The sequence below is a fragment of the Salvelinus sp. IW2-2015 genome, linkage group LG5, assembly GCF_002910315.2.
Source record: "Salvelinus sp. IW2-2015 linkage group LG5, ASM291031v2, whole genome shotgun sequence".
NCBI lineage: Eukaryota > Metazoa > Chordata > Actinopteri > Salmoniformes > Salmonidae > Salvelinus > Salvelinus sp. IW2-2015.
In genome coordinates this window covers 16,658,772-16,684,258 of record NC_036844.1, presented here as the reverse complement: position 1 = coordinate 16,684,258, position 25,487 = coordinate 16,658,772, and the positions used below count along the sequence as shown (strand labels likewise).

The 25,487-nt window shown below is 42.1% G+C and overlaps 1 protein-coding gene across 1 annotated transcript in view; it reads left to right on the top strand.

Annotated features, from left to right (window-relative positions):
* The window catches only part of LOC111964510 (transmembrane protein 132C-like), a 213,652-nt gene that overhangs the window by 23,878 nt on the left and 164,287 nt on the right, over nucleotides 1-25,487 (top strand). Inside the window, exon 2 of the mRNA XM_070443579.1 lies at nucleotides 13,596-14,517. Coding sequence (XP_070299680.1) covers nucleotides 13,596-14,517 — 922 coding nt within the window. The remainder of the gene's footprint in view (nucleotides 1-13,595; nucleotides 14,518-25,487) is intronic.

The following is a 25,487-nucleotide window of genomic DNA, read 5'->3' as shown; positions in this document are numbered from 1 at the left end:
GCAATTCTACACATTTTGATATGGTGCGTAGAGAAAATGCTTTTTTAAAGTAAGTTTGCTGCAATTCTACACATTTTCCCATGTGTAGAAGAGAAGACTTAGCAATTTTACAACTCATTTCATGCAATTTTACTAATTTTGCCAGAGGGTGGAGAGAAAACTGTACGATCTTGCCATAGGGTGGGTGGAGAGAAATGTTTGCAGTTTTTAATATGATATCTGAGTGAGAGTGACTAACAAAATGAATGGGGTCCCCCCCGGGTCGATAATACGACCATGATTATTGCAAGCTAACTTACCAATCAAAAATGTTTTAGCTGACATAGGCTAATTCCGAAATAGCACCTTGTGTATTCTACTATTCTAACTCTCAACAGTAAGTTGACTGAATTCCTAAAAACTGGGGGGGGGGGTTGAGCCGTCAGTTGCCCATCCTTGATCCATATTATGATGGAACGGACTGGCTAAATATACATTTCTGTTTACCGAGAGTGCCTGTGGCCTGGGGCTACTGGGGTGTGTGCAAGGGAACACGCTCACGCATGCACACACGCCCACACACGRGCATACACACACACACAGCTATGCACTATCATTATCACCATCCTTCTCTTTCTCCTCCGTCTCATCTTCCCCCTCTTTTGTCACTAGAATAATAAACCATTCAATAGCCTAACCCCACAACAAACTAAATGTTTATTGTGCTCAAAATCACTCAGCAGCAAAACCTTTCATCTAATTTCCTCCCCGTTTATGAATTGGTAAATTTTAAATCTTCAGAGCAATTTGGCTCATACTGTTGCTGTCGGACAAAGCAGCTCCCTCTATGCTGAGTGAGAATTGAGGGAAGGCTATGGTTTAATTGGTGTTGAAATACATTCAGTTCCTACACTCAGCAGCCCAGCATCTTTCTGAACGTCATGAGTATGCTTTCAACGCCTCAGCGTTCATTCTTCTTTCAGAGTCAGAGCAGTACAGAGAAGATTTTTCAGAAGTGCAGTATCCTTCTGAATACAGAGAAATAGTCAATTTATAAAACCACAAAATCCAGCAAGAGGCCTTGGTTTTGACAATTAGTCGTCTTTCATTGTATTTTGATAGCAGTGATAGCCTCCTGTTACCATAATCTCCTGGAGAATTTGATAATAGGGCCATCTTCTGAAGGACCTCTTGATTTTATGATTTGGGAAATCCGCAGTGTTGTTTTGTCCATGATTTTAGGGGTCTAACAGTCTGTAGTTTGATTCAAATGAATTATTAAGGTATGTATAATTTATATTCTGCTTGTGTAGATTCTGCCCGGCCCTTGGACATGGTGGACTGTAATCTTGGTCAGGCAATACTGTATACTGTAGCTTGCGTCCTTCGAAATCATAGGATCTCTTCTTTGTGCTCAAGGACTATTGACTCTCATTCAGAGCAAACTTGCAGTAAATGCAGATACATTATTCACCCTCCTCACTTACTTGCAACCCATTGCATTATTCCAACCTTATTCACTGCATCTAATTTTCAAGTTTTAACAAGAAACATCATGCTGGGGGCTATAATCTATACCTGAAATGGGTTTACTTGGATGTGATTACCATGTGCCTGCAGACACTGTTATATATGACACAGGGCCTGATTCGTGTCTGAGCAAAGCGCCATGTAATCTGTCATTGTCACCACATTTATTTCACTCACTTTGAATGCAGGCAGCTATGAGAGAACAGTGAAATTTGATGATCATTTGACATTGACATGGGAAAGAGGAAGAGGACAGGCTCCCTGGCTCCCTAAACAACACCAGCAGAGCCATCCAGTAAAAGCTGAACTCTTGAGATTGCTGCTCCGTTGCCCCTATAGGAAGTGTACCTGCTGCATTGCTCAGCTTAGCACATTTGTCCCGATCCACTTTGAGAGTTAGTCCTCCCTAGTTCATCTCGGCTAAACGGTTGCTGCCTGCAGCGTCGATCCCTCCACCACAAGCAGGTTAGCATTTTTCATTATGAATGTTGTTCTGGAGGCAGCTCTACAAAGTGGTCACTAGCTGGCAAAGCCACAAAGTCATAAAATCTGATTTTAACCCTAACCTTAACTCTAACCTTAACCACACTGCTAACCTTAATGCCTAACCTTAAGTGAAGACCAAAGAACACATTTCTTTATGCATTTTTACAATATAGCCAATTTTGACTGGAGTTAGCTTATCTAAGGGGACATCGCTCAGTTCTGCCTTCAGGACAAGACTCATGACAATAAACATCAACCTCCCTAGTGCAATTCTCCTCCCTGGATACCTCGATACAATGCACAGCAGCAGGTTTACAGGCAATGGACAGGATTGACGTGTCATAAAAAGCCCATTCAGGTCCCCAATGTGTCTTAAAGCGGAAAGCTTTTTTCCCCCCTCTGCCACAACTGCCGGAGCACTGTTCATTGCTCAGTAGCCCCACTAGGGAGAGATAGCTCACTGCAAGCTTTAACGCTGAAAATCGCTTACTCGTAGATAAAGAGATGCTAGAAAGATGCTGAAAGAGTTTTACCCAGCAGAGCATGACAAATGCCCGACTGGGGTGTTTTTTCCATTAGCGTTTCTTAAAGATTCCTATACGATTGAAACACATTATGTCCAACTGGAGAAGCAGTAGAATGAATTAGAAGCCTCCTGCTTCAGAGCATTTACCTTTAAGCTCTAATTGGGGGCTGCTTGTGCTGTGAAGAACTTACCGTGGAAACAACAACGACAACAACAAACTACTTGATTCAGCTCCATCTCATGTAGACTTTGGTTAATTATCTTTTTTTCCAGATTCTACAGAGATTTGATAAAGGTGAATAATGGAAGTGGAATTCGTCCTTCAGCAAAGCCCTTGATACCAAATATATTTTCTAATTGCATGTTTTTTTGCTTTTCCAACTTCCTACAGGATATTACAGTATATTAGCTGAAATATCTTTCATAAATATTCTACAGACATACAGTACCAGTCAAAATTTTGGGCATACCTACTCATTCAAGGGATTATCTTTATTTGTACTATTTCCTACATTGTAGAAGAATTGTGAAGACATCAAAACTATGAAAGAACACATATGGAATCATGTAGTAACCAAAAAAAGCGTTAAACAAATCAAAATGTGTTTTATATTTGAGATTCTTCAAAGTAGCCACCCTTTGCCTTGATGACAGCTTTGCACACTCTTGGCATTCTCTCAACCAGCTTCATGAGGTAGTCAACTGGAATGCATTTCAATTAACAGATGTGCCTTGTTAAAAGTTAATTTGTGTAATATCTTTTCTTCTTAATGTGTTTGAGCCAATCAGTTGTGTTGTGACAAGGTAAGGGTGGTATACAGAAGATAACCCTATTTGGTAAAATACCAAATCCATATTATGGCAAGAACAGCTCAAATAAGCAAAGAGAAACGACAGTCCATCATTACCTTAAGACATGAAGGTCAGTCAATCCGGAAGATTTCAAGAACTTTGAAGGTTTCCTCAAGTGCAGTCGCAAAAACCATCAAGCGCTATGATGGAGGACTGCCACGGGAAAGGAAGACCCAGAGTTACCTGTGCTGCAGAGGATAAGTTCATTAGAGTTAACTGCACCTCAGATTGCAGCTCAAATAAATGCTTCACAGAGTTCAAGTAACAGACATCTCAACATCAACTGTTCAGAGGAGACTGCCTGAATTAGGCCTTCATGGTCGAATTTCTGCAAAGAAATCACTACTAAAGGACACCAATATTAAGAAGATATTTTATTGGGCCAAGAAACATGAGCAATGGACATTAGACCGATGGAAATCTGTCCTTTTGGTCTGATGAGTCCAACCTTGAGATTTTTGGTTCCAACCGCCGTGTCTTTGTGAGATGCAGAGTAGATGAACAGATAATCTCTGCATGTGTAGTTCCCACCGTGAAGCATGGAGGAGGAGGTGTGATGGTGTGGGGGTATTTTGATTTGTTTCACACTTTTTTTGGTTACTACATGATTCCATATGTGTTATTTCATAGTTTTGATGTCTTCACTCCTATTCTACAATGTAGAAAATAGTACAAGTAAAGAAAACCCCTTGAATGAGTAGGTGTGTCCAAACTTTTGACTGGTACTGTATGTCAAATCAAATCAAATGTTATTTGTCACATGCGCCGAATACAACAGGTGTAGACTTTACCGTGAAATGCTTACTTACAAGCCCTTAACCAACAATGCAGTTCAAGAAATAGAGTTAAGAAAATATTTACTAAATAAACTAAAGTAAAAAATGTAATATAAAGTTACACAATAAAATAACACATGATGACTAGAACTAGAATTGTTGCATATAAATACTTTTAACAATGTCCTTGATAAGTGCCTTTTGCATATGCCTCATCCTTTTTTCATAGATAATGACCATCAGTATGGCAGTAAGGAGTGCGTCGTGCTACGATGTGATGGAGGCTCGTTCATCTGAGAGAGATGACTGTCTGTGGCTTGCTTTTCCTCTGACTGGAGGTTTATGATTCCTCACTCCTCACACACATCCTTCCCTCACGCCTCACATACTCATCTGGACTGGAGTGCAAATGCTCAGACAGACACTGTCTGGCCGTGGTCCTATATGGGTTGATGTTTGGTTGGAGAGAGAGAGCATGATGTGCTTACCAAAGTAAAGGCCCAGTGTGTATACTGAGAGCACCAGCAGGTAAAGCCATAGACCGCCCTTCTCTGATCTTGTCAGAAGGAAAACAACTTGAGCCTGTCATCCAGAGAAAAACTGAAGGGAAGACTTATTGTTGTCCATAAAATATATTAAGACTCACCTCATCCATCTCGGCCCAGTCACAATGCCTTATTTTGCTCAATTTTTCACAAATGGGAAATATAATTTAAAGTATTGATTGCAGTATGAATGTGTTGCCCGGCGATGAAAGATGAAGTGCAGCCCGGCTTTATAAGTGATCTGATTAACCCCCAGACTTCTAAATGCCTCTCTGCTCCAACCCGGCTTTACCCTGGCTCTCTTCTGACATACTATGTCAAGGTACACACGCTGGGCACTTAAAGCGATTAGAATGGTCATCTGTTCTCTCTGGTCGCAGCTATTATCCCAGGCTACACACATTCCTCACTAATACTGAGATTATATTGCTGGCCACGCTGGGTAGTTGAGTGTGAGCTAGCCTAAAGGCACTCCAATTACTGTAGCCCAAACTGGATTCTGACTGGCTGACTACCCCTGAGGGCCGGAGACTCAGCTCCAGGCTCTACTCTCCCCAGTCGCTTCTCTTAAGGTCATCAACAACTTTGCCACCTTCACTGATGCTATGTGTCTGTCTGTGTCAGCATTTACTGAAGATGGTTGTTAGTCCTGACTACATGACCATTGGTAGTGTTTTGCACCGTTGCAAGAGTAACAAATGTAATAAGTTACTCTGTAAGCAGTCCAAGTTTGCGATCAGCTCTTTCTGTTGTTTGCTGAAACACTGTGGTCTGGCAACAACAAGCGCTCTCTTCAGCCTACACAAAGCTGAGTAACTTATAGTACTCGATTGGTTTAGAAACCCTCAACTACCATCTTGTTCTTTTTTGTGTGAGGAGGCATTATCAGTAACGGTCTTTGATAAGGTTTTTAAACTTCTCCAGTTTGCCAATGACAGTGCTTCTGCTAAAAGCTGCTGAATTTTATACTGAACCTTTGAAGAGTCAAAAATGTTGGTTAAAAAGGGAAAAGTTTCCACTTATACAGACTGACGGTATTGATGGTGACATCAAGGTCCCCAAGCAGTTTCTCAACAGAGAACGAAGCTTTTCATAGGCAAATGGAAGAGCCTGGTCTTAAAAAAGCACACATCAAAGAACCTCTCTTTTTATTTTTTTTATACATACGGAGCATTTTGTTTAATGCTTTGCAAAATGTCATTTTGGACTACGAGGAGTTATCAATAGGACTTCAGACTGCAATGTGAGGATGGAGGGACAAATGTCAGCAAGCATTCTGGGTAAATGTACATTTGAGACCCACCTGTCTCTCTGTTTGTACAGCAGAATAGCCATTTGTTTGGTGGCTTAATGTTAAAATCAAATCAAATTTTATTGGTCACATACACGTGGTTAGTAGACGTTATTGTGAGTGTAGCGAAATGCTTGTGCTTCTAGTTCCAACAGTGCAGAAATATCTAACAAGTAATATCTATCAATTCCACAACAAATACCTAAAACACAAAACTAAGTAAAGGAATGGAATAAGAATATACAAATATAAATATATGGATGAGCAATGACAGAGTGGCATAGGCAAGATGCAATAATAGTATAAAATACAGTATATACATATGAGATGAGTAATGCAGATATGTAAACATTATATAAAGTGGCATTGTTAAAGTGACTAGTGATCCATTTATTAAAGTTGCTATTGATTACAAGTCTGTATGTAGCTAGCATTCTCTATGTGTTAGTGATGGCAGTTTAACAGTCTGATGGCCTTGAGACAGAAGCTGTTTTTCAGTCTCTCGGTCCCAGCTTTGATGCACCTGTACTGACCTCGACTTCTGGATGATAGCGGGGTGAACAGGTAGTGGCTCAGATGGTTGTTGTCCTTGATGATCTTTTTGGTCTTCCTGTGACATCGGGTGCTGTCAAGTTTTTCAGGGCATTTGCCCAACAAATGCCCAACAAAATGTTCTTCTTTGTAGACCAGTTACACATCAAGTGATTGCAAAGTGCTATTACTCTAGTTTGACAAGGAAAAATACAAATTTTTGTTTGTGTATATTTCCCTGCAAATTCTCATATTCACTTTGTATTCAGTGGGTGTGTTTCTTATATACAGCTTGTAAAGCAGGCTTGAGGAAAGTTGCTTTACTATGATTAGAGATGTCAGGCATGTAAAAAAAGAAAGAAAATAGAACAGATGCTTCGGTTGGGGGTCTACTGATGTTAAGATTATGGCCATCGGTTTGGTGACTATWCCTTGGGAATTGAATTTGGTTACTATATAAACTGGTCCATGCACTTTCATTAACTGCTGCTGAGGGAGCTGAGGATGTTCTTTCAAAGTCTTTTGCTCTCTCCAGTTCGCAGGGCATTAAGGTTAACTTTCTCCCTCTCATTCATTCCCCACCTTTCTCCCCACTCTCTTTCATCTTACTCTTTCCATCCTGATGTGGAATATCTCTTGGACTGTGGACAGCAGCAGAGACACAGCTAGATTAGTCACACAGGGAGCAAGGATGACTCTTCTTTAAGTTCCTTAACTCCTGTATTACTTAACCTAGAGTAGAGTGTAGGAGGCCTCCCAGCCAGTCAAAAGGCTCAATCAAACGACAATGAATCATACTAGGGCCTTCAAAATCAACTTTGGACCTAGAAGCCAGTTCCACTGCATTGTTACGGCAGGGTAGCCTAGTGGTTAGAGCGTTGGACTAGTAATCGAAAGGTTGCAAGTTCAAATCCCCGAGCTGACAAGGTACAAATCTGTCGTTCTGCCCCTGAACAGGCAGTTAACCCACTGTTCCTAGGCCGTCATTGAAAATAAGAATTTGTTCTTAACTGACTTGCCTAGTTAAATAAAGGTAAAATAAATAAATAAAAATTACCCTCTAATCAGGGACTGATTTAGACCTGGGACACCAGGTGTGTGTATTTAATTATAAGGTAGAACAGAAAACCAGCAGGCAATGGACCTCGTAGGCTCAAAGTTGAATATCCCTGTATTAGGGCATACTAGGACAAAGACTGAATAAGCCAATGTAACTCACTCAAATGTAACCTAACCCACTCACATTGATGCAGCCACAACATTGAGTTGTGGCTGCATTTTGCCGTGGAGGAAGACGTTGAACTGCGTTTCTACTTTGTTGTAATGGTGTGATGCAGCATCGAACAACCATGATAATCATGTATAATATGTTTTGTAAAGGAGTGAGATTGGTTGTTTACATTGCTGTTTAAAGCCTACTGTATACCAACAGCCAGTGGGAATCCCATGGCCTAGCCAAGAATCACTGTGTCTCATAGTGCAGTTGAAAAATGTATGTGGCAAGGTAAGCGATCCTGAATAAAATGAGCAAACTTACAAAGCGGGAAAGATCCGTATCAAACTTTTAAGTGTATTTGTAGGCACTAGCATTTCGCCCCATCCTAAATTGGTTTAGAAATTATTATTTTCCCCCCTGGCTGAGTATAGAGAGATACAGTGGGGCAAAAAAGTATTTAGTCAGCCACCAATTGTGCAAGTTCTCCCACTTAAAAAGATGAGAGAGGCCTGTAATTTTCATCATAGGTACACTTCAACTATGACAGACAAAATGAGAAAAAAGAATCCAGAAAATCACATTGTAGGATTTCTAATGAATTTATTTGCAAATTATGGTGGAAAATAAGTATTTGGTCAATAACAAAAGTTTATCTCAATACTTTGTTATATACCCTTTGTTGGCAATGACAGAGGTCAAACGTTTTCTGTAAGTCTTCACAAGACCCCTAGCGTCAAGAGGTTTTAAGCCATTTTGCACCAACTTTGGAAGTATGCTTGGGGTCATTGTCCATTTGGAAGACCCATTTGCGACAAAGCTTTAACTTCCTGACTGATGTCTTGAGATGTTGCTTCAACATATCCACATAATTTTCCGGCCTCATGATGCCATCTATTTTGTGAGGGGCACCAGTCCCTCCTGCAGCAAAGCACCCCCACAACATGATGCTGCCACCCCCGTCCTTCACGGTTGAGATGGTATTCTTTGGCTTGCAAGCCTCCCCCTTTTCCTCCAAACATAACGATGGTCATTATGGCCAAACAGTTCTATTTTTGTTTCATCAGACCAGAGGACATTTCTCCAAAAAGTACGATCTTTGTCCCCATGTGCAGTTGCAAACCGTAGTCTGGCTTTTTTATGGCGGTTTTGGAGCAGTGGATTCTTCCTTGCTGAGTGGCCTTTCAGGTTATGTCGATATAGGACTCGTTTTACTGTGGATATAGATATTTTTGTACCTGTTTCCGCCAGCATCTTCACAAGTTCCTTTGCTGTTGTGATACAGTGAATTATAAGTGAAATAATCTGTCTGTAAACATTTGTTGGAAAAATGACTTGTGTCATGCACAAAGTAGATGTCCTAACCGACTTCCCAAAACTATAGTTTTGGCAAGAAATTTGTGGAGTGGTTGAAAAAGTTTTAATGACTCCAACCTAAGTGTATGTAAACTTCTGACTTCAACTGTATATGTGAATCTTATTAGTCTAGCTAGTTAAACAGCCAAATGACCTTAAACTACTGTTATGTCAGGTAGATGTAATTTCTTCATGGGTAGCTAGCTTCTAATTATAGAGGCTAGCTAGCTAGCCAGTTAGCCCTATTGACTTACTATGGACTTACCCATTTACTAAACTTTCTTCCAGCCAGGACAATGGCAATAGAGACAAAACAAGATATGTACAAAGCAAACATTTTACTTTATAACTATCAGATAGCTATTTGTGAATCGCAATTATCTAGCTAACCAGATAATTCAACAGGCAAAAATGACTTAAAAGTAATGTTATGCAAGGTAGATGTAAATTATTCATGGGRAGCTAGCTACCAATTCTTTATGGCAAGCTAGCTAAAAGTAGTAGGTAGCCAGTTGACTTATTATAGGCTTGCAATCTACGGAAACTACAGCGGGTATTGTAGACAGGTAAACATGCCAAAATGAACATAGAAATATATTTTTTAATGTTTTCAAGATACAATATTGTAGTCATGCAACATAAGAGATGTGAATGGGAAACATTTCATTCCGAAGCCTGAGTTTATTTTCTCTCGCTTCAGAACAAATAATGTCCACATTGATTTCAATAAATATTGCGTTGTTTTATGTGGTTGTATCATATTTCTGTTCATACTTTTCATTGAAGCTTGCATCGATACATGCTTTGAAATGTTTACAGGTACTTATCCGAGAAGTGCCCTCCGTGCTCCGTTTTGCATACTTGATTTGGACTCATGCTCCGATTTGGACTCATGCTCCGACCCTCCTGTGCTCTAGATTACGTGCTCGGAGCACGGTAGAATGCGTATTGAGAAACACCCATGGTGTCTCCTATTGCCCTGGAAGATGTGGTCTTCACTGATACAGTGCATTCGGAAAGTATTCAGACCCCTTGACTTTTTCCACATTTTGTCACGTTACAGCCTTATTCTAAAATGTATTCAATTGTTTTMTCCCCTCATCAATCTACACACAGTACCCCATAATGACAAAGCAAAAACAGGTTTTTAGAAATGTGAAAAATTTAAATATGACATTTACATAGGTATTTAGACCCTTTACTCAGTACTTTGTTGAAGCACCTTTGGCAGCGATTACAGCCTTGAGTCTTCAGTTTAGCAGGGTGTCCATCTCTAGGAAGAGTCTTGGTGGTTTCAAACTTCTTCCACTTATGAATGATGGAGGCCACTGTGTTCTTGGGGACCTTCAATGCTGCAGCTATTTTTTGGTACCCATCCCCAGATCTGTGCTCTATGGACAATTCTTTCGACCTCATGGCTTGGTTTTTGCTCTGACATGCACTGTATATAGACAGGCGTGTGCCTTTCCAAATCATGTCCAATCAATTGAATTTACCACAGGTGGACTCCAATCAAGTTGTAGAAACATCTCAAGGATGATCAATAGAAACAGGATGCACCTGAGCTCAATCTCGAGTCTCATAGCAAAGGGTCTGAATACATATTTAAATAAGTTATTTCTGTTTAAAATTGTTCATAGATTTGCAAAAATTTCAAAAAAACTGTTTCACTTTGTCATTATGGGGTATTYTGTGTAGACTGAAGAGGATAAAAAAACAAAATTTGTAAAAATGGAAGGGGTCTGAATACTTTCAGAATCCACTGTATTTCCCTTAAACAATGTAAACTATGCTTTTGTCCATTTATTGCTCACACCATTTCAATTGGTCGCAAAGTTGAAAAACAATGTAGCTTGGAATCAAAATGGCATGACTGACAAGCAATCATAGTATGTAGGGAGGTGGGAAGCAATGGAAAACAGGGTTGGGGATGGGAAGTTGGGGGTGGAGGCTCACTTCTTTTTGTTTRTTTTCCTTTAAATACTAAATCTATTATTACTTTTTAACTCTGTAATATGATCAAAATGATCAATACTTTGTATTTATGTACCTTTTTTATGTATATTTTTGTTGTTGTTGAGTGGCAGCCCGCAGGTACAGTTGGAAAATAACTAATGTGGAAAATAACTAAATTAAAATAATGAATGGAAAATACGACATGAACGGAATATGAAATTATATGAATTTATATATTGTACCTGTAACCTCAGCCAACAAACAAATTACAAAAAAATACAAATTTGGTCTCAAAAAATATATAAAAATGGCCTCCCGTGTGGCGCAGTGGTCTAAGGCTCTGGGTTCGAGCCCAGGCTCTGTCGCAGCCGGCCGCGACCGGGAGCTCCATGGGGCGACGCACAATTGGCCTAGTGTCGTCTGGGTTAGGGAGGGTTTGGCCGGTAGGGATATCATTGTCTCATCGCGCACTAGCGACTCCTGTGGGCCGGGTGCAGTGCACGCTGACCAGGTCGCTAGGTGTACGGTGTTTCCTCCGACACATTGGTGCGGCTGTCTTCCGGGTTGGATGCACGCTGTGTTAAGAAGCAGTGCGGCTTGGTTGGGTTGTGTTTCGGAGGACGCATGGCTCTCAACCTTTGTCTCTCCCGAGSCCGTACGGGAGTTGTAGCGATGAGACAAGACAGTAACTACTAACAATTGGATACCATGAAATTGGGGAGAAAAAGGGGGTAAAAAATAAATAAATACAAATTTATTAAAAAGGATCACTGTGTTTAGTAGGTTTTTGGCACCCAAATCATGCAAGGATAACATGTCCCATATGTCCAGTGGTGGTGGTGGAGCAGAGCTTCCTGTTTAATACGTTACAAGGCTCTTTATGCCATGTCCTCTGGGGTTAGGTTGTGTTCACTGATCTCAGGGCTGTGTACAGTAGGCAGGATTTGGCAAACAAGTCAAGTATCTGCACAAATCATGTTTTCATTGCTAGAAACTGTATTTCAAAATCTGGAAGTTAATGTGATTTACATGAACATCAGACATGAAATCCTACTTTTGCCGACCCAAGGGGAATCGGGAGCCTTTACTTACTGCATTTTGAGCGTTGGAAGATGAAGAAAAGCATTCTATATCTAAATCCACATTTAGGACGTGATTACAGCACTTTGATTGTAATGAAGTAGTTTCTGTGTCTCTATCATGGGACTACTGTATGTGAAAACTAAGACAGTGTGCAATCTCTCACTGAGAGAGACAGAGAGGTGTCTATCTTACTCTCTGTGAGGTACACTCCAGCACAGTTAAACATCTGTCTGCTCTGCCTCTGTACTCAGCCTTTGTGTAACATCACACAGTAGTCCTAGCCTACTTTCAGGTACGACTTGAGTATCAACCATCATTAAAATCTCCGAAGTGTCTCTGTTCAACTCTCAGACAGACAGACACACAGACAGACACTGTGCTTTATGGCCTTCGGTATTCTGACCACAGCTTGTTGTGCCTGGTCCTCCAGGCTGGTCTTTGTCAGGCTGCCATGGGCTGTCACAAATCACTGCCGTGTCTCCCTGCCGCATGGCCTGGCCACGACGGGAAATCAATGGCCTCTCCTGGGATCCTCCATCAGACCAAATATCTAGAGCTTGATGGCAGAGGGAGAGAGAGGGGGAAGAGAGGACGGGCAGGGGGAAGGAGTAAGGAGGGAGAGACAGAAGGGGTAGGTGTAGATGAGTTTGAAGAGGGTGAGGGAGGAGGGAGGGGGGCGGGGGGTTGAGGCCCTGCTGGGTGTTGGGGTCGATAACAGGGTCAAATAGTCAAAATCAAAAGTCAAAATCACATTTTATTTGTCACATGCATGCAACAGGTGTAGACCTTACAGTGGAATGCTTACTTATAAGACCTTAACCAACAATGCAGTTAAGAAAAAATACATGTTAAGAAAGTATTTACTAAATAAACTGAAGTAAACAATAAATAAATACACATTTTAAAAAATTAAAAAGAGAAAAATAACAAATAATTCAATAGCAACAAAACAGTAACGAGGCTATATACAGGGGTTCAGACTCCAGACAAGAGGTTGTGGAGGTTGTGAACCAAATTGTTAAGATAGAGGAGAGGAGAAGGAAGAGGAGGAATATGAGGAAAGGAGTGACTGAGTTGACTGAGTGAGTGAGTAGGGTCTAACAAGGAACTGTGACTATTTAGTAGAAACAGTCTATTACTATAGACTAGATTTGATTCCTAATCCATGTCTTCAAGTCTCTCTGTTTAACTGCAGGATGTCATTTCACATGCTACTTCATATAGTGAGATAAATAATGTGTGAAGGGGATGTCATATGCACACTTTGTAGCAAATAACTTCTTATTAGGACATTGTAATATAACTGTGTATGCCCAGTAGAGCATAGAGATAAAGAGACTATATGTTCACAATGTCCAGTGTTTTCTTCCATTTCTTACTACATTTCTCATCCTCTCTCTGCTCTGCCCTTTGTTATAGAGGTTAACTTCTAACTTATAGAGGCTAACTTCTCCCCTCCTCTGTGTTCCAGTGGTAGACAGCAGGGGGATTCTTGAGGGTCTACAGAGGTATGGCCCCATGCCCACCTACTTGCCTGTCAGCTACCAGGTCCTCAACACCGAGGCAGCCTTCTTTCTGAAGGAGGCCAACCAGGACCTGATGAGGAACTCCAGCCTGCAGGCCAGGACCGAGCCCTTCTTCATCCAGCAGGCCCGCCGGATGCCCTCCATCAACGCCAGCTATGGACCCATGTCTGTCCAGCAAACCATCCCCCTGGAGCTCCTACAGAGCCCCGGACCCTTCAGTGGACCCTCTTTCACCTCCCCGTCATCGTCCATCTCCTCTTCTTCTCCGTCCCTTTTCACCTACAACTGGAAGGTCCAGACTTTCATCATCAGTGAGAGGATCCACCCCAGTTGGCCCAAAGTGCAGGTGTTGTTCTATGTGGTGGGCAGGGACTGGGATGACTATACCACCATCCACAGGCTTCCCTGTGTCCGGATGTTTGCCTTCCACGAGACCCAAGAGGTGCGGGGCATGTGTCGTCTGAAGGGGGAGCTGGGGATGTGTGTGGCCGAGCTGGAGCCCCTGGCTAGCTGGTTTAACCCCTCTACCGTGAGGCACGGCAGGCAGAGAGCTCCGGAGCAGGCCCAGGGCACCCCTGTGGAGCTCTACTACATGGTACAGTCCACAGAGACTGGGGAGTGCAGCTCAGAGGACTTACGGAAGGGAAGTTCCATGCGCACAGAGCACCAGGGGCCCATGGGGTACTTCTCAGGGCCCACACCCATGCAGCGTATCGGGAGCGTGCGTCTGTTCCAGCCCATGTCAGAGCTACGGCTAGACAGTAACTTTGTGGTGATGGTGCCCTCTAGACCAATCAAACAGAGGGAGACGGTCTCCACCTTCCTGGCTCTCTCCACGCTGTCACCTGTACAGATCTTCACCCTTAGGTGAGTGGGCCTCCCTGAGGCACAGTAAAGCATTTTGATGAAAACCATTATTCATCCAGGAAGTCCCATTGAGGTCAGAAGACCTCTTTTACAAGGGAGATCTCACATAAAGCACACACTGTGCTATTCAATTCAATCCCAAAAGCTTTATTTCCCATTACATTTACAAGGAAATTGTATATGTATCTGTACTTTTTTTTCACTGTGGGTTTGCTTTGAAACCGCTGGGCTCAGAGAATAGAGAGCTGTGACTCATCTGTTGTCTCCATGGAGTTTTTAGTCATGGTGATACATTAAATATGTTCACAGATTACCCTGTTTAGTTTTTAAATGTCATCCTTGTGCAAGATATTCACTAGCTGATAATAATATAGGTTATTTTACTCCCATTTAATCTGCTTTGTGAGAGGAAATAGTCAAACATACTGTTACACAGCTGCTGAAATCATGCCTCCTTCTCCTTCCAAGTATTTGAAGTAAATATTATCCTCTGAAAACGTGTGTGCACTATATGCATACAGCTAATAGTCATTCTCATAATTACCACATGAATCAAAATGATTAATTGTACCAAAAATATATATGATTTACATTCTACAAAGAAATATATTGAGCAATTTACTGTGTTTATTAAGACATTTTTAATGTGCCTAACATCATAACAGTCCCACACTGAGGAGTAGTTCATTTGAACTGAGTGTGCAGTAGTAGAGGGAAGCTCGTTATTGATTCATTGGTCTTTGAGTGTTAATTAGAAAGAGACAAAGCGACTGAAGACGTTTCACGGGCCATGCAAATGAACGAAATATGCATTTGCATTAGTGTACTTTCATGCCTGAGATCAGAATCACATCCGAGGAAAACGCTAGTGAGCTCAATGTGGAGCTCTGACAAAGGACCCATACCAATTAGTCAATCTGAGTGAGCAGGAAATCTACCAAGAAGCCTCGTTGCTTTTTCTCACCCGACTGATGAACTTCCAGAGAAATTGCTCTGTGTGCGTTTTAATATACTTGTGTGTGTGTGCGTGCGTGCGTGCGTGTGTGCGTGCGTGCGTGTGCGCGCATGTGTGTGTGCGTGCGTGCGTGCGTGTGCGCGCATGTGTGCGCGTGTGTGCGTACGTGCGAGTGAGTGAGTGAGAGAGAAATCCAGATAAGTATGAAAATGGAGGCAAATCCTATCTTGGTGACCTTTACAGAGAACCAAATCATGGAGGAGTGCGGCAACGATAACGATAATACACAGAGTAGAAACATCTTCACTCCAACCTTTTCTCTCCACTGTGATCTCTCAGCCATCTGATGGCATACATCCAACAGTACAGATACATTACCAGTAACTCTGAGAGTGTTAAAGATCAGCATAACCCCTGCTGAGATGTGGTTTTAAGGATAGCATAACAATTCTGCGTTTCTGCATTATTGGAGGAATTGGCTAATAAAATATAGTTTGTCAACAAAATCTACATATTTAACTTTAAACCATTACACTCTCCTAATATGTTGCCCCAGTGTGTGAGAATGTCCCAGTTACAGTGGTGTAAAGTACTACTTAAGTTGTTTTATGGGGTATCTGTACTTTACTTTACTATTTATATTTTTGACTACTTTTACTTGAGTGCACAGTGTATCATATTTTCCCTTCAATTCTTCTACAGTCATGCTGCTCACATTTTCCAAAGTTAAAAGTTTTGAATTTGGTTTCCACAGGGAGTCTGCTATATGTGAACTTAAGTCCAACCTAAACTCACTAATCAGCAATTATAAAACCTCAAAGAGTTTCATAAAACCGCATGCTGCCTTCCAGTGCACCCACTCCAGAGAAACCCCTGGATATCAGGCTGTTTAAAGAAAGGCCCAATATGGAGGCTTTGATTGCAGACTGGTGTGTACTGTACGTAGTTTGTAGTGTGTGTTGTTTGTAGTGTGTGTACCTCTCATGTGGTAACTCAGTCCTGGGGTACACTGTGCAGTTCTAAGCAACCACTCGAAGCAACCACCACTGTGTTAGTTCTGTCAGATGATACGGCTCTAGAAAGAGAACACTTGATTTTTCTCCCGCACTTGTACCCAACGGGTGACTGTGTGTGTGGCCGTGCCAAGTTCCTGGAGTGGGGGACTGGTGTGTGATATTGGGCTCTGCTCCAGAGGTTGTTTGAGAGGACCATCGAGAAGCTTCCTGGAGTTCCTGGCCGTGTGTGTGTGCGCATGCGTGCACACGTTTAAAATGTGTTTGCCTCCGTATGTTACATGTGCGTGTGGCCGCATGTGTTTGTATATTTATGTGCAGGATCTGTGTTATTAAGGGTCTTGTGTCTAGTGGGTAACACTTAATCATTATTCATGGACGCTGGGGCAACCCTCAACCCTCTCCTTCCCTACAGTAGATCTCTCAGGGCAGCTGCTCTTATCCATATGCTCCACATGCATCGACATGCATCTCTGGGACTGGACTTGATTCATGGACATATGATAACACGGCAGCATCCTAGATAGTAATACATGTTCTAGTCATTATTTCAAGATGATATATTTCGCACTTGACTTGAAAGACTTTCATGTGATTAAATGGATGAAATGTGGTCCTACAGTATCTACACTGTACTGTACCCTCTCTATCTTTATAATGTAGTCATTGTCCTTGTTGCACTTTTTTATTAAGTGTAATTTTAGCCCTCTCTTGTTATGAGGATTCTAATTATCTTTGTTATGGAAGATCTAATTTACTGTACCAGCATCAGAATCTAGTCTACTGCAATCTTGGAATGGAATTAGAGCCCTTTAACTTCATCCAAGGAACACACACGCACGCACGCACGCACGCACGCACGCACGCACACACACACACACACACACACACACACACACACACACACACACACACACACACACACACACACACACTCCTATGTTAATCATTCATGCTAATCATTAAGACCACACATCGTTTAAGACTACTGTAAATTCATGATCTGTTTTTCAGGCTAAAGCTTCCCAGTGGAATGGACTCATTAGCAATCAAGAGTGGCTGCTGTAACAGGTTGAAACAGGATTGACTTTCCATTCATAATGCAAATGAAAACACAATTTCCTCGTGAACAAATTAATACCCTTTTCAAAAGATAAATAGTCCCAGCTGTATTGTAATTTTTACTCAACAATCTAACATGTTCCCCGGGGACATTTGCTAATGCATGCTAATGAGAAATGAGATGATAATCAAAGGTAACTGGGCAGTGGTGGAAAAGGACCCAATTGTCATACTTGAGTAAAAGTAAGGATACCTTAATAGAAAATGACTCAAGTAAAAGTGAAAGTCACCCAAGAAAATACTATTTGAGTAAAAGTCTAAAAGTATTTTGTTTTAAATATACTTAAGTATCAAAAGTTAATGGAATTGCAAAAATAAATTCAAATTGCTTATACTAAGCAAACCAGGCGGCACAATTTTCTTGTAGATTTGTTTTAATGGATAGCTAGGGGCACACTCCAACACTCAGACATACATTCTAAACAAAGAATTTGTGTTTAGTGAGTCCGCCAGATCAGAGGCAGTAGGGATGACCATTTATGTTCTCTTGATAAGTGAGTGAATTGGACCATTTTCCTGTCCTGCTAAGCATACTTTTGGGTGTCAGGGATAATGAATGGAGTAAAAGTATTTTATTTTCTTTAGGAACGTAGTGAAGTAAATGTCAAAGTTGTCAAGAATATAAATAGTAAAGTACAGATACCCCCAAAAAAGTGCTTCAAAGTATTTCCATTTTCGGCTAAAATGACATACCAAAATCTAACTGCCTGAAGCTCAGGACTTGAAGCAAGGATATGCATATTCTTGGTTCCATTTGAAAGGAAACACTTTGAAGTTTGTGGAAATGAAATTAATGTAGGAGAATATAATACATTAGAACTGGTAAAAGATAATACAAAGAAAAAAACATGTTTTTTTTTGTTTTTTTGTACCATCATCTTTGAAATGCAAGAGAAAGGCTATAATGTATTATTCCAGGCTCAATTTCGATTTTGGCACTAGAAYGCAGCAGTGTATGTTCAAAGTTTTAGACTGATCCAATGAACCATTGCATACATGTTCAAAATGTTGTATCAAGACTGCCTAACTGTGCCTAATTGATTTATTAATACATTTTCAAGTTCATAATTGTGCACTCTCCTCAAACAATAGCATGGTATTATTTCACTGTAATAGCTACTGTAAATTGGACAGTGCAGTTATATTAACAAGAATTTAAGCTTTATGCCAATATCAGATATGTCTATGTTCTGGGAAATGTTATTGTTACTTGCAACCTCATGCTAATCACATTAGCCTCCTTTAGCTCAACCGTCCCGCGGGGGGCACCGATCCCATAGAGGTTTTTAAGTACTTTACACTACTGTAATTGAGAAATTCTCACACACCAGGGCAATGTATTAAGATAGTGTAATGGTTTCAAGTTAAATATGTAGATTTTGTCGACGAACTCCATACTTTATCGGGGAATTCCTCCATTAATACAGAAATGCAGAAATGTTATGCTATCCTTAAAACCACACCACAGCAGGGGATATGCTGATCTTTAACACTCTCGGAGTTACTGGTAATGTATCTGTACTGTTGGATGTACGCCATCAGATGGCTGAGAGATCACAGTGGAGAGAAAAGGTTGGAGTGAAGATGTTTATACTCCGTATATTATCATTATCATTGCTGCACTCTGTAAAGGTTACCAAGATAGGATTTGCCTCCATTTTCATACTTATCTGGATTTCTCTCTCTCTTTCCCTTCCATGGTGCGTGTCTGCCTCGATGTATTGAAATAAAGCTGGAGCAGGAATCTTCCACATTTCTATTTCTCATGTGCTGGAGGCATTACAGACCCGTAAACCTGATTAGCTGCCGTCTCAGTTTACTGAGCAAACCTTTCCCTCCCACCTTGCTGTCTTCCCCTTGCTCCCCCTCTCCTCCTCTGTTCTACAGGGGAAGGCTGTCTAGTGTTAACTTTGAAGGCACACACTCCTCATTAATAAGTAATTAGTGATTTGTGCACTGGGGTAACATGTTCGCTCGCTAGTGCTATGTAGATGCCTCCACAAAGCAATCATGGGTTGTCCCTGCAGCAAGCAATCTTCCCACTCACATTTTTATTTTTTAACCTTTATTTAACTAGGCAAGTCAGTTAAGAACAAATTCTTATTTACAATGACAGCCTAAGAACAGTGGGTTAATTGATTTGTTCAGGGGCAGAACGGTAGATTTTTACCTTGTCCGCTCTGGGATTCAATCTAGCAACCTTTTGGTTACTGGCCCAATGCTCTAACCACTAGGCTACCCCCATAATGATTTCTTTCTTCTCCTCCTTTGATTGTGCAGCCAGGGCTATTACGCATACCTGGGGCTTACGATTCAATGGCCTGAAAAAGCTTTTATCCCCTTTGTGCAACTTCCTGTCTCCCCCTCTGCTCTTTTTGAATACTTCCTGTTTCCTGTGGGCTCCCGAGTGGCGCAGTGGTCTAAGACACTGCAACTCAGTGCAKGAGGCGACACTGCAGTACCTGGTTTGAATCCAGGCTGCATCACATCCGGCTGTGATTGGGAGTCCCATAGGGCGGTTTGGCCGGGGTAGGCCGTCATTGTAAAGGTAAAATAAAAAACTCTCATTCCTCTTCTGTGAAGAGTTTAAGGGCACTGTTGGGCTCACACTCCATTGAGGGTCCATATGTGAAGTGTGATGGTGACACATGCAGAGACCAGAGCCTCTAAGGCTACAGTACAAGGCCCATGCTACGGGTCAGAGTTCATTTAGACTTCTCTCCACTTCCTTTGAACTTTTGAATTACCCTGCAGACTTGGCTTGGAGGCAACAGAGACAGAGTTGAATAACTAATTTTACCTTCCCCAGAGATTGAAGCCCTCTGGTCATAGTAGAGAAGAGTTGATGTTAGGTGCTAAAATGAAATCTGCATCATACACTCTTATAAAAAAAGGTTAACCCTTTGAATAACCCACTTTGGTTCCAGGTAGAACCATCTTGGTTCCAGGTAGAACTCTTTTTGGGTTCCATGTAGGACCCTTTCCACAGATGGTTCTCAATGGAACCCAAAAGGGTTCTCCTATGGGGACAGCCAAAGAACCCGTTTGGAACTCTTTTTTCTAAGAGTATAGATCTGTCTTTCTCTGGTGTGTTGTGTTTAGTAATTTTACAATGTCAAATGACATATTTTTAAAACCAATGCTTTTCACCATCTCTTTTGACAAGAGCAATAGAAGCACTGTAATAGTCACTGTTTTATTCAGGTTGTTCTCCATCTTTGGCCTGTGTGTCTCTGAGGTTAGTGTGGTCAGGCCTAATTGGTGGTCAGACATTGATCTACTATCATTAGCGTGCGGTTTGAAGAGAATCCCTCGTCAGCTTCTGGAGCTGCTGGCCCTGTAAGCCTTGATCTGCCCAGGGGTTTGTGTGTGTGTGTGTGTGTGTGTGTGTGTGTGTGTGTGTGTGTGTGTGTGTGTGTGTGTGTGTGTGTGTGTGTGTGTGCATAAGTGTTCACGTGCATGTACACATGTTAGGCATGTGTGTGTTTGTGCGTCTGTACGTTTGTGTGCGTGTGCGTGTCCAAAAGAACCTGCTAAGACCCTGCATGTACTGTATACAAAACACACCATGCACTTGCTGAGAGGAACTCACTTTTATGTAGCCTAAAAGGAACACCAACAGCACCAACAGAACACCAGGAGCACGTGTGTGTGTGTGTGTGTGCATAAGTGTTCACGTGCATGTACACATGTTAGGCATGTGTGTGTTTGTGCGTCTGTACGTTTGTGTGCGTGTGCGTGTCCAAAAGAACCTGCTAAGACCCTGCATGTACTGTATACAAAACACACCATGCACTTGCTGAGAGGAACTCACTTTTATGTAGCCTAAAAGGAACACCAACAGCACCAACAGAACACCAGGAGCACTGGGACTCTGGGAGAAGTGTGTCCCAGCTACCTCTCTCACACATACAGGAAGCACCTTAGAGAACCGTCACAGCTCTGAGTGGCCTCCTGCTGTGTTATGTCACCCCATGAAAGAGGGAGGGGAGAAGGGAGCGACAGGTAGAGAAAGAGCGGGAACGCACTGCGGTCACATTGGGAGTAGTCTCACACTGAGTCTTTGTAGTGGGTTTCCTGTCTAGGAACCTCTGTCTGTCTCTCTGACAGTCCCTCCCCTGGGTTCTAGTCAGACACCATGCTCTGTAGTTGTTAAGGCCTCCTGTGAACACGCTTCTCAAACTAAGCAGGGCTTTTGACAAAGGCTGTGTGTGTGTGTAGGGTTACAAAATTCCATGAACTTTCAATCAAATCTGGAAAACCTGTGTGTGTGTGTGTGTGTGCGCGTGCGCGTGTGCGTGTGTGTGTGTGTGTGTGTGTGTGTGTGTGTGTGTGTGTGTGTGTGTGTGTGTGTGTGTGTGTGTGTGCGTGCGTGCGTGTGTGTGTGTGTGTGACAATGAGCAGTGGGTGTGGGTGTATGTGAACTCTTCTGCGTGTGTGCATTCTCACTTTTCTCACTCCCAACTCCCTCAGTTCAAACATGGTGAGAAGGACCATAGGGATTCAACCTAGCAGAGCCCGTCTCTCTGCTCCTGTGTTATGGCCCTAGGGCACCTGGGATGTAGAAGTAGGGATCAGTGTAAATATCCAGTGGCAGAGGTGGATAACCTATGAAGTGTAAGCTGTGCTTAGGGCAGAGCGTGGTCTTAGCTGATAGATAACTGTTATGACGTGGGCTGCTGCTTTGTTAAAACCTCCAGCCCAGTAGCCCCCCAGATGCCATATTACTGCCGTCTGTCCACTGTGGCGAGTTAAGGAGAGATGGGGTGAGCTGGGATCTCAAGTTGTGTGTTTGTTTGTGTGTGTTTGTGTGTGTTTGTGTGTGTAAACAGAATTAACCTAAGTATGTGTGTAATGTGCATGTGCTTGTCAATGTACCTCCAGCAATTCCTATGAACTCACACATACCTCTCAAAGTCAACTTTGATGTTTATTCCTCAAAGCAGATTAAACTCCTTAACTATCACATTTTTGATACAGTAGGCTATGTGTCAAATTTAGATAGTGGTTTATTAACTCAACCTACAGTAACAGGTGTTGGGCTTATCAAACGCCTTTTAATGCTGTTTACACACTGTTAGTGATGTTTTCATTAAATATGGTTTTGCTTGGTACAGTCTGGCCTCTGATGAGGAGAAATGGAGGGAGAGCGGAGAGAGAGAGAGAGATAGAGTGAAGAGAGGGCGAGTAAAAATAACAAGCAGATGTATAGATGAAGGGAAGAGATAGACAGCAGGAAAGAGGGGGCAACTGTAGCTTTTTGTAGGTTGCATGCTCCGCCATGCAATCGGATTTCATATTTCTTGATATAAAAAAGTTCCCTTCGCAAACTAGTCAGAGAAATGTAAGAAGCAAACATAAGCCAAATCCCAGAAGCAATTTTGAAGGAAAAAAACAATAGGAAACAAACAGTATGACTGCTTCAAAACAAATACTACTTTTGAAAATGTGTTTGGCTGTTTGTTTGTGCTCGTTTATTTTTCAAAGTCAAGCAGAATACCCATCAGAGCTCACCCATAGTTTTCCCTTGGGGCCTTTGTCAAAGTAAATTATTCAACCCCTGAATCATCCCTCCGTCTTCCTCCTCTCTCTACTCTCTCCCTCTTTCCTTCTCTCCCTTCTCCTCCTTCACTTATCCCTCTCCTACAGTACATCCGTACCTGTGTATGTTATGACTGGGCCCCTGTCCGGGTCCGGGTCTTTCTGCTGATTGTGAGTGTTCAGCACTGCCCAGCAGTGCACGTAATGAAGTGCAAATGGGGCTAATGTGCTCGCTGACGCGCCAGCTTTTAAAGATCAGCCCTCAATTGATTTACCGGAGGCCCCGCTGAGGCATTAACAGAGACAAAGCAGAACAGAGGAGAACAGAGCAGAAATATGGAAGGCTCAGGCTCCATGACCAGCCTCAGGCACAAGCAGGTCAGCTTGGTCATTACTCTGTCCCCTAAGGCAGACAGAGCAGAGTTGGGGTGGATGGATATGGACAGAAGCGAAGAACTTTGACATGCATTGGACATACTTCTCTGGTTCTGACAATGTTATCTCCATCTGCTTGTTCCTACAGTCAAATCTTCAGCCCTATCAGAGATGGTAAAAAGGGATCTAAGGTAAAGCTCTGATCATAAAGCTGCACTTGGATTTATGTCCTTGGAATTCTCTCCCACACACCCTTGGTCCCAACTGTGTACACTACACATAATACAACTGCACCGCACACCATTTAACTAATGACCTCCCTGCTATTGACAGTCCACAAACAAAGACCTCATCAAACACTCACTGTTGTTGTCTTGGCAACAGGAAAGGGAAAGGGAAAGGGGGATACCTAGTCAGTTGTAAAACTGAATGCCTTCCACTGAAATGTGTCCTCCGCATTTAACCCAACCCCTCTGAATCAGAGAGTTGCGGGGGGCTGCCTTAATCGACATCCTCGTCTTCAGTGCCCGGGGAACAGTGGGTTAACTGCCTTGCTCAGGGGCAGTTAACTGCCTTGCTCAACAACAGATAGCCAATCCGTGTGTAAATTACCTTTGAGCTTCCACACCTGCATGACTGACCTTTCACCTCTGCACTCCTAATGAACAGTGAGGTCTAAACAACAATGGATCAATCAGATACATTTCTCTCTAAGGAGACCTGGCACAGGAACGCATGTCCCCATCTGGCCTTGGTCCCTGTATGCCTAATATTTGTCCTTAGCTGGTTTTCTATTTGTCCCCAGCGAGTGCTCTCCTTCAAAAGCCTCACCTAGTATATCCATACAATTTACGATCTAATTTCAGGACATAATGAATAATCAACCATTTGTAACGATCCTGATTAAAATGGTTCAGTGATTGCCAAAGATAAATTGTTGCAATAATGACTTCCGATGAATGATATTTGCATATGTATGGTAATTCTGATTGTTTTGTTCTTCCTCCCTGTGACATGTGTGCTGTTCGTTTGGCTTTTGACAGCATTGTACATTTTCCATTTGAAGCGAGTTTTCAATTAAAGTTCTGGCTGAGAAATCTCATCTGTTTAGGTAAACAATGAATAAAGCAACGTGTGTGTGTGTGCGCATGCGTGCTTGTGTACATAAATGTCTTTGTGTTTGTGTGTGTGTATACGTGACATGTATGTCTGGCATTATCAACAGAAGCTTTACCTCTAACTTAAATATTGAATTTGTCAAAGTCAGATCAAAGTGATCCATCACCTTCACAGTATGTTGACTGACGCTGTGGCTCTATCAGAAACATACTCACAACTTTATCCTAACGTTAGTGGAATTCATTAATCTATACAATTTAATGAGATTAGGACCGTTAGAATGCTGTATAAGGATATAATCTGAGCGTGTATGATGTAACCAATTTGGATACAGTAGAGGTGTTATTATTTTCTGTAGCCTATTGGAGTGTAGTCTAGACTGACTGACCAGCAGTGTTTATCTGTAACCCGTTCTCCATCAGGTTTATGTCCTCTCCCTAATCTGGCCCAGCACATCCTGTGATAATCCCACTAGTCCCCCTCCAGCTCCCGTCCAAATATTGGATCACTCTGGGATGATCCATCCTATCACAGCAGATTCCATTTGAAGACTAACTCCGGTCCCCCTGGACCCACCGTCAGGTCAGGGAGGACTTATGGGAACAGAGCCATCTGCATGGTATGTTTCCCCCATCTCCTGATTTAAAAGACTAGGGAACCGTGCGACTGGCGTCCATAGGGCTCCAGCCTCGGTCAGCATATGATATTACGTCCCTCCTTTGGGGGATTTGCTGGGCTATGGTCTCTAAAACCAAGTAAGCGCCTGATAAAAGAGGACGTTTTGAGTCCCTTGACGTACAGTTGCATTAATATGATTTGTAGATTCTAAGAGAAAAACACCATGT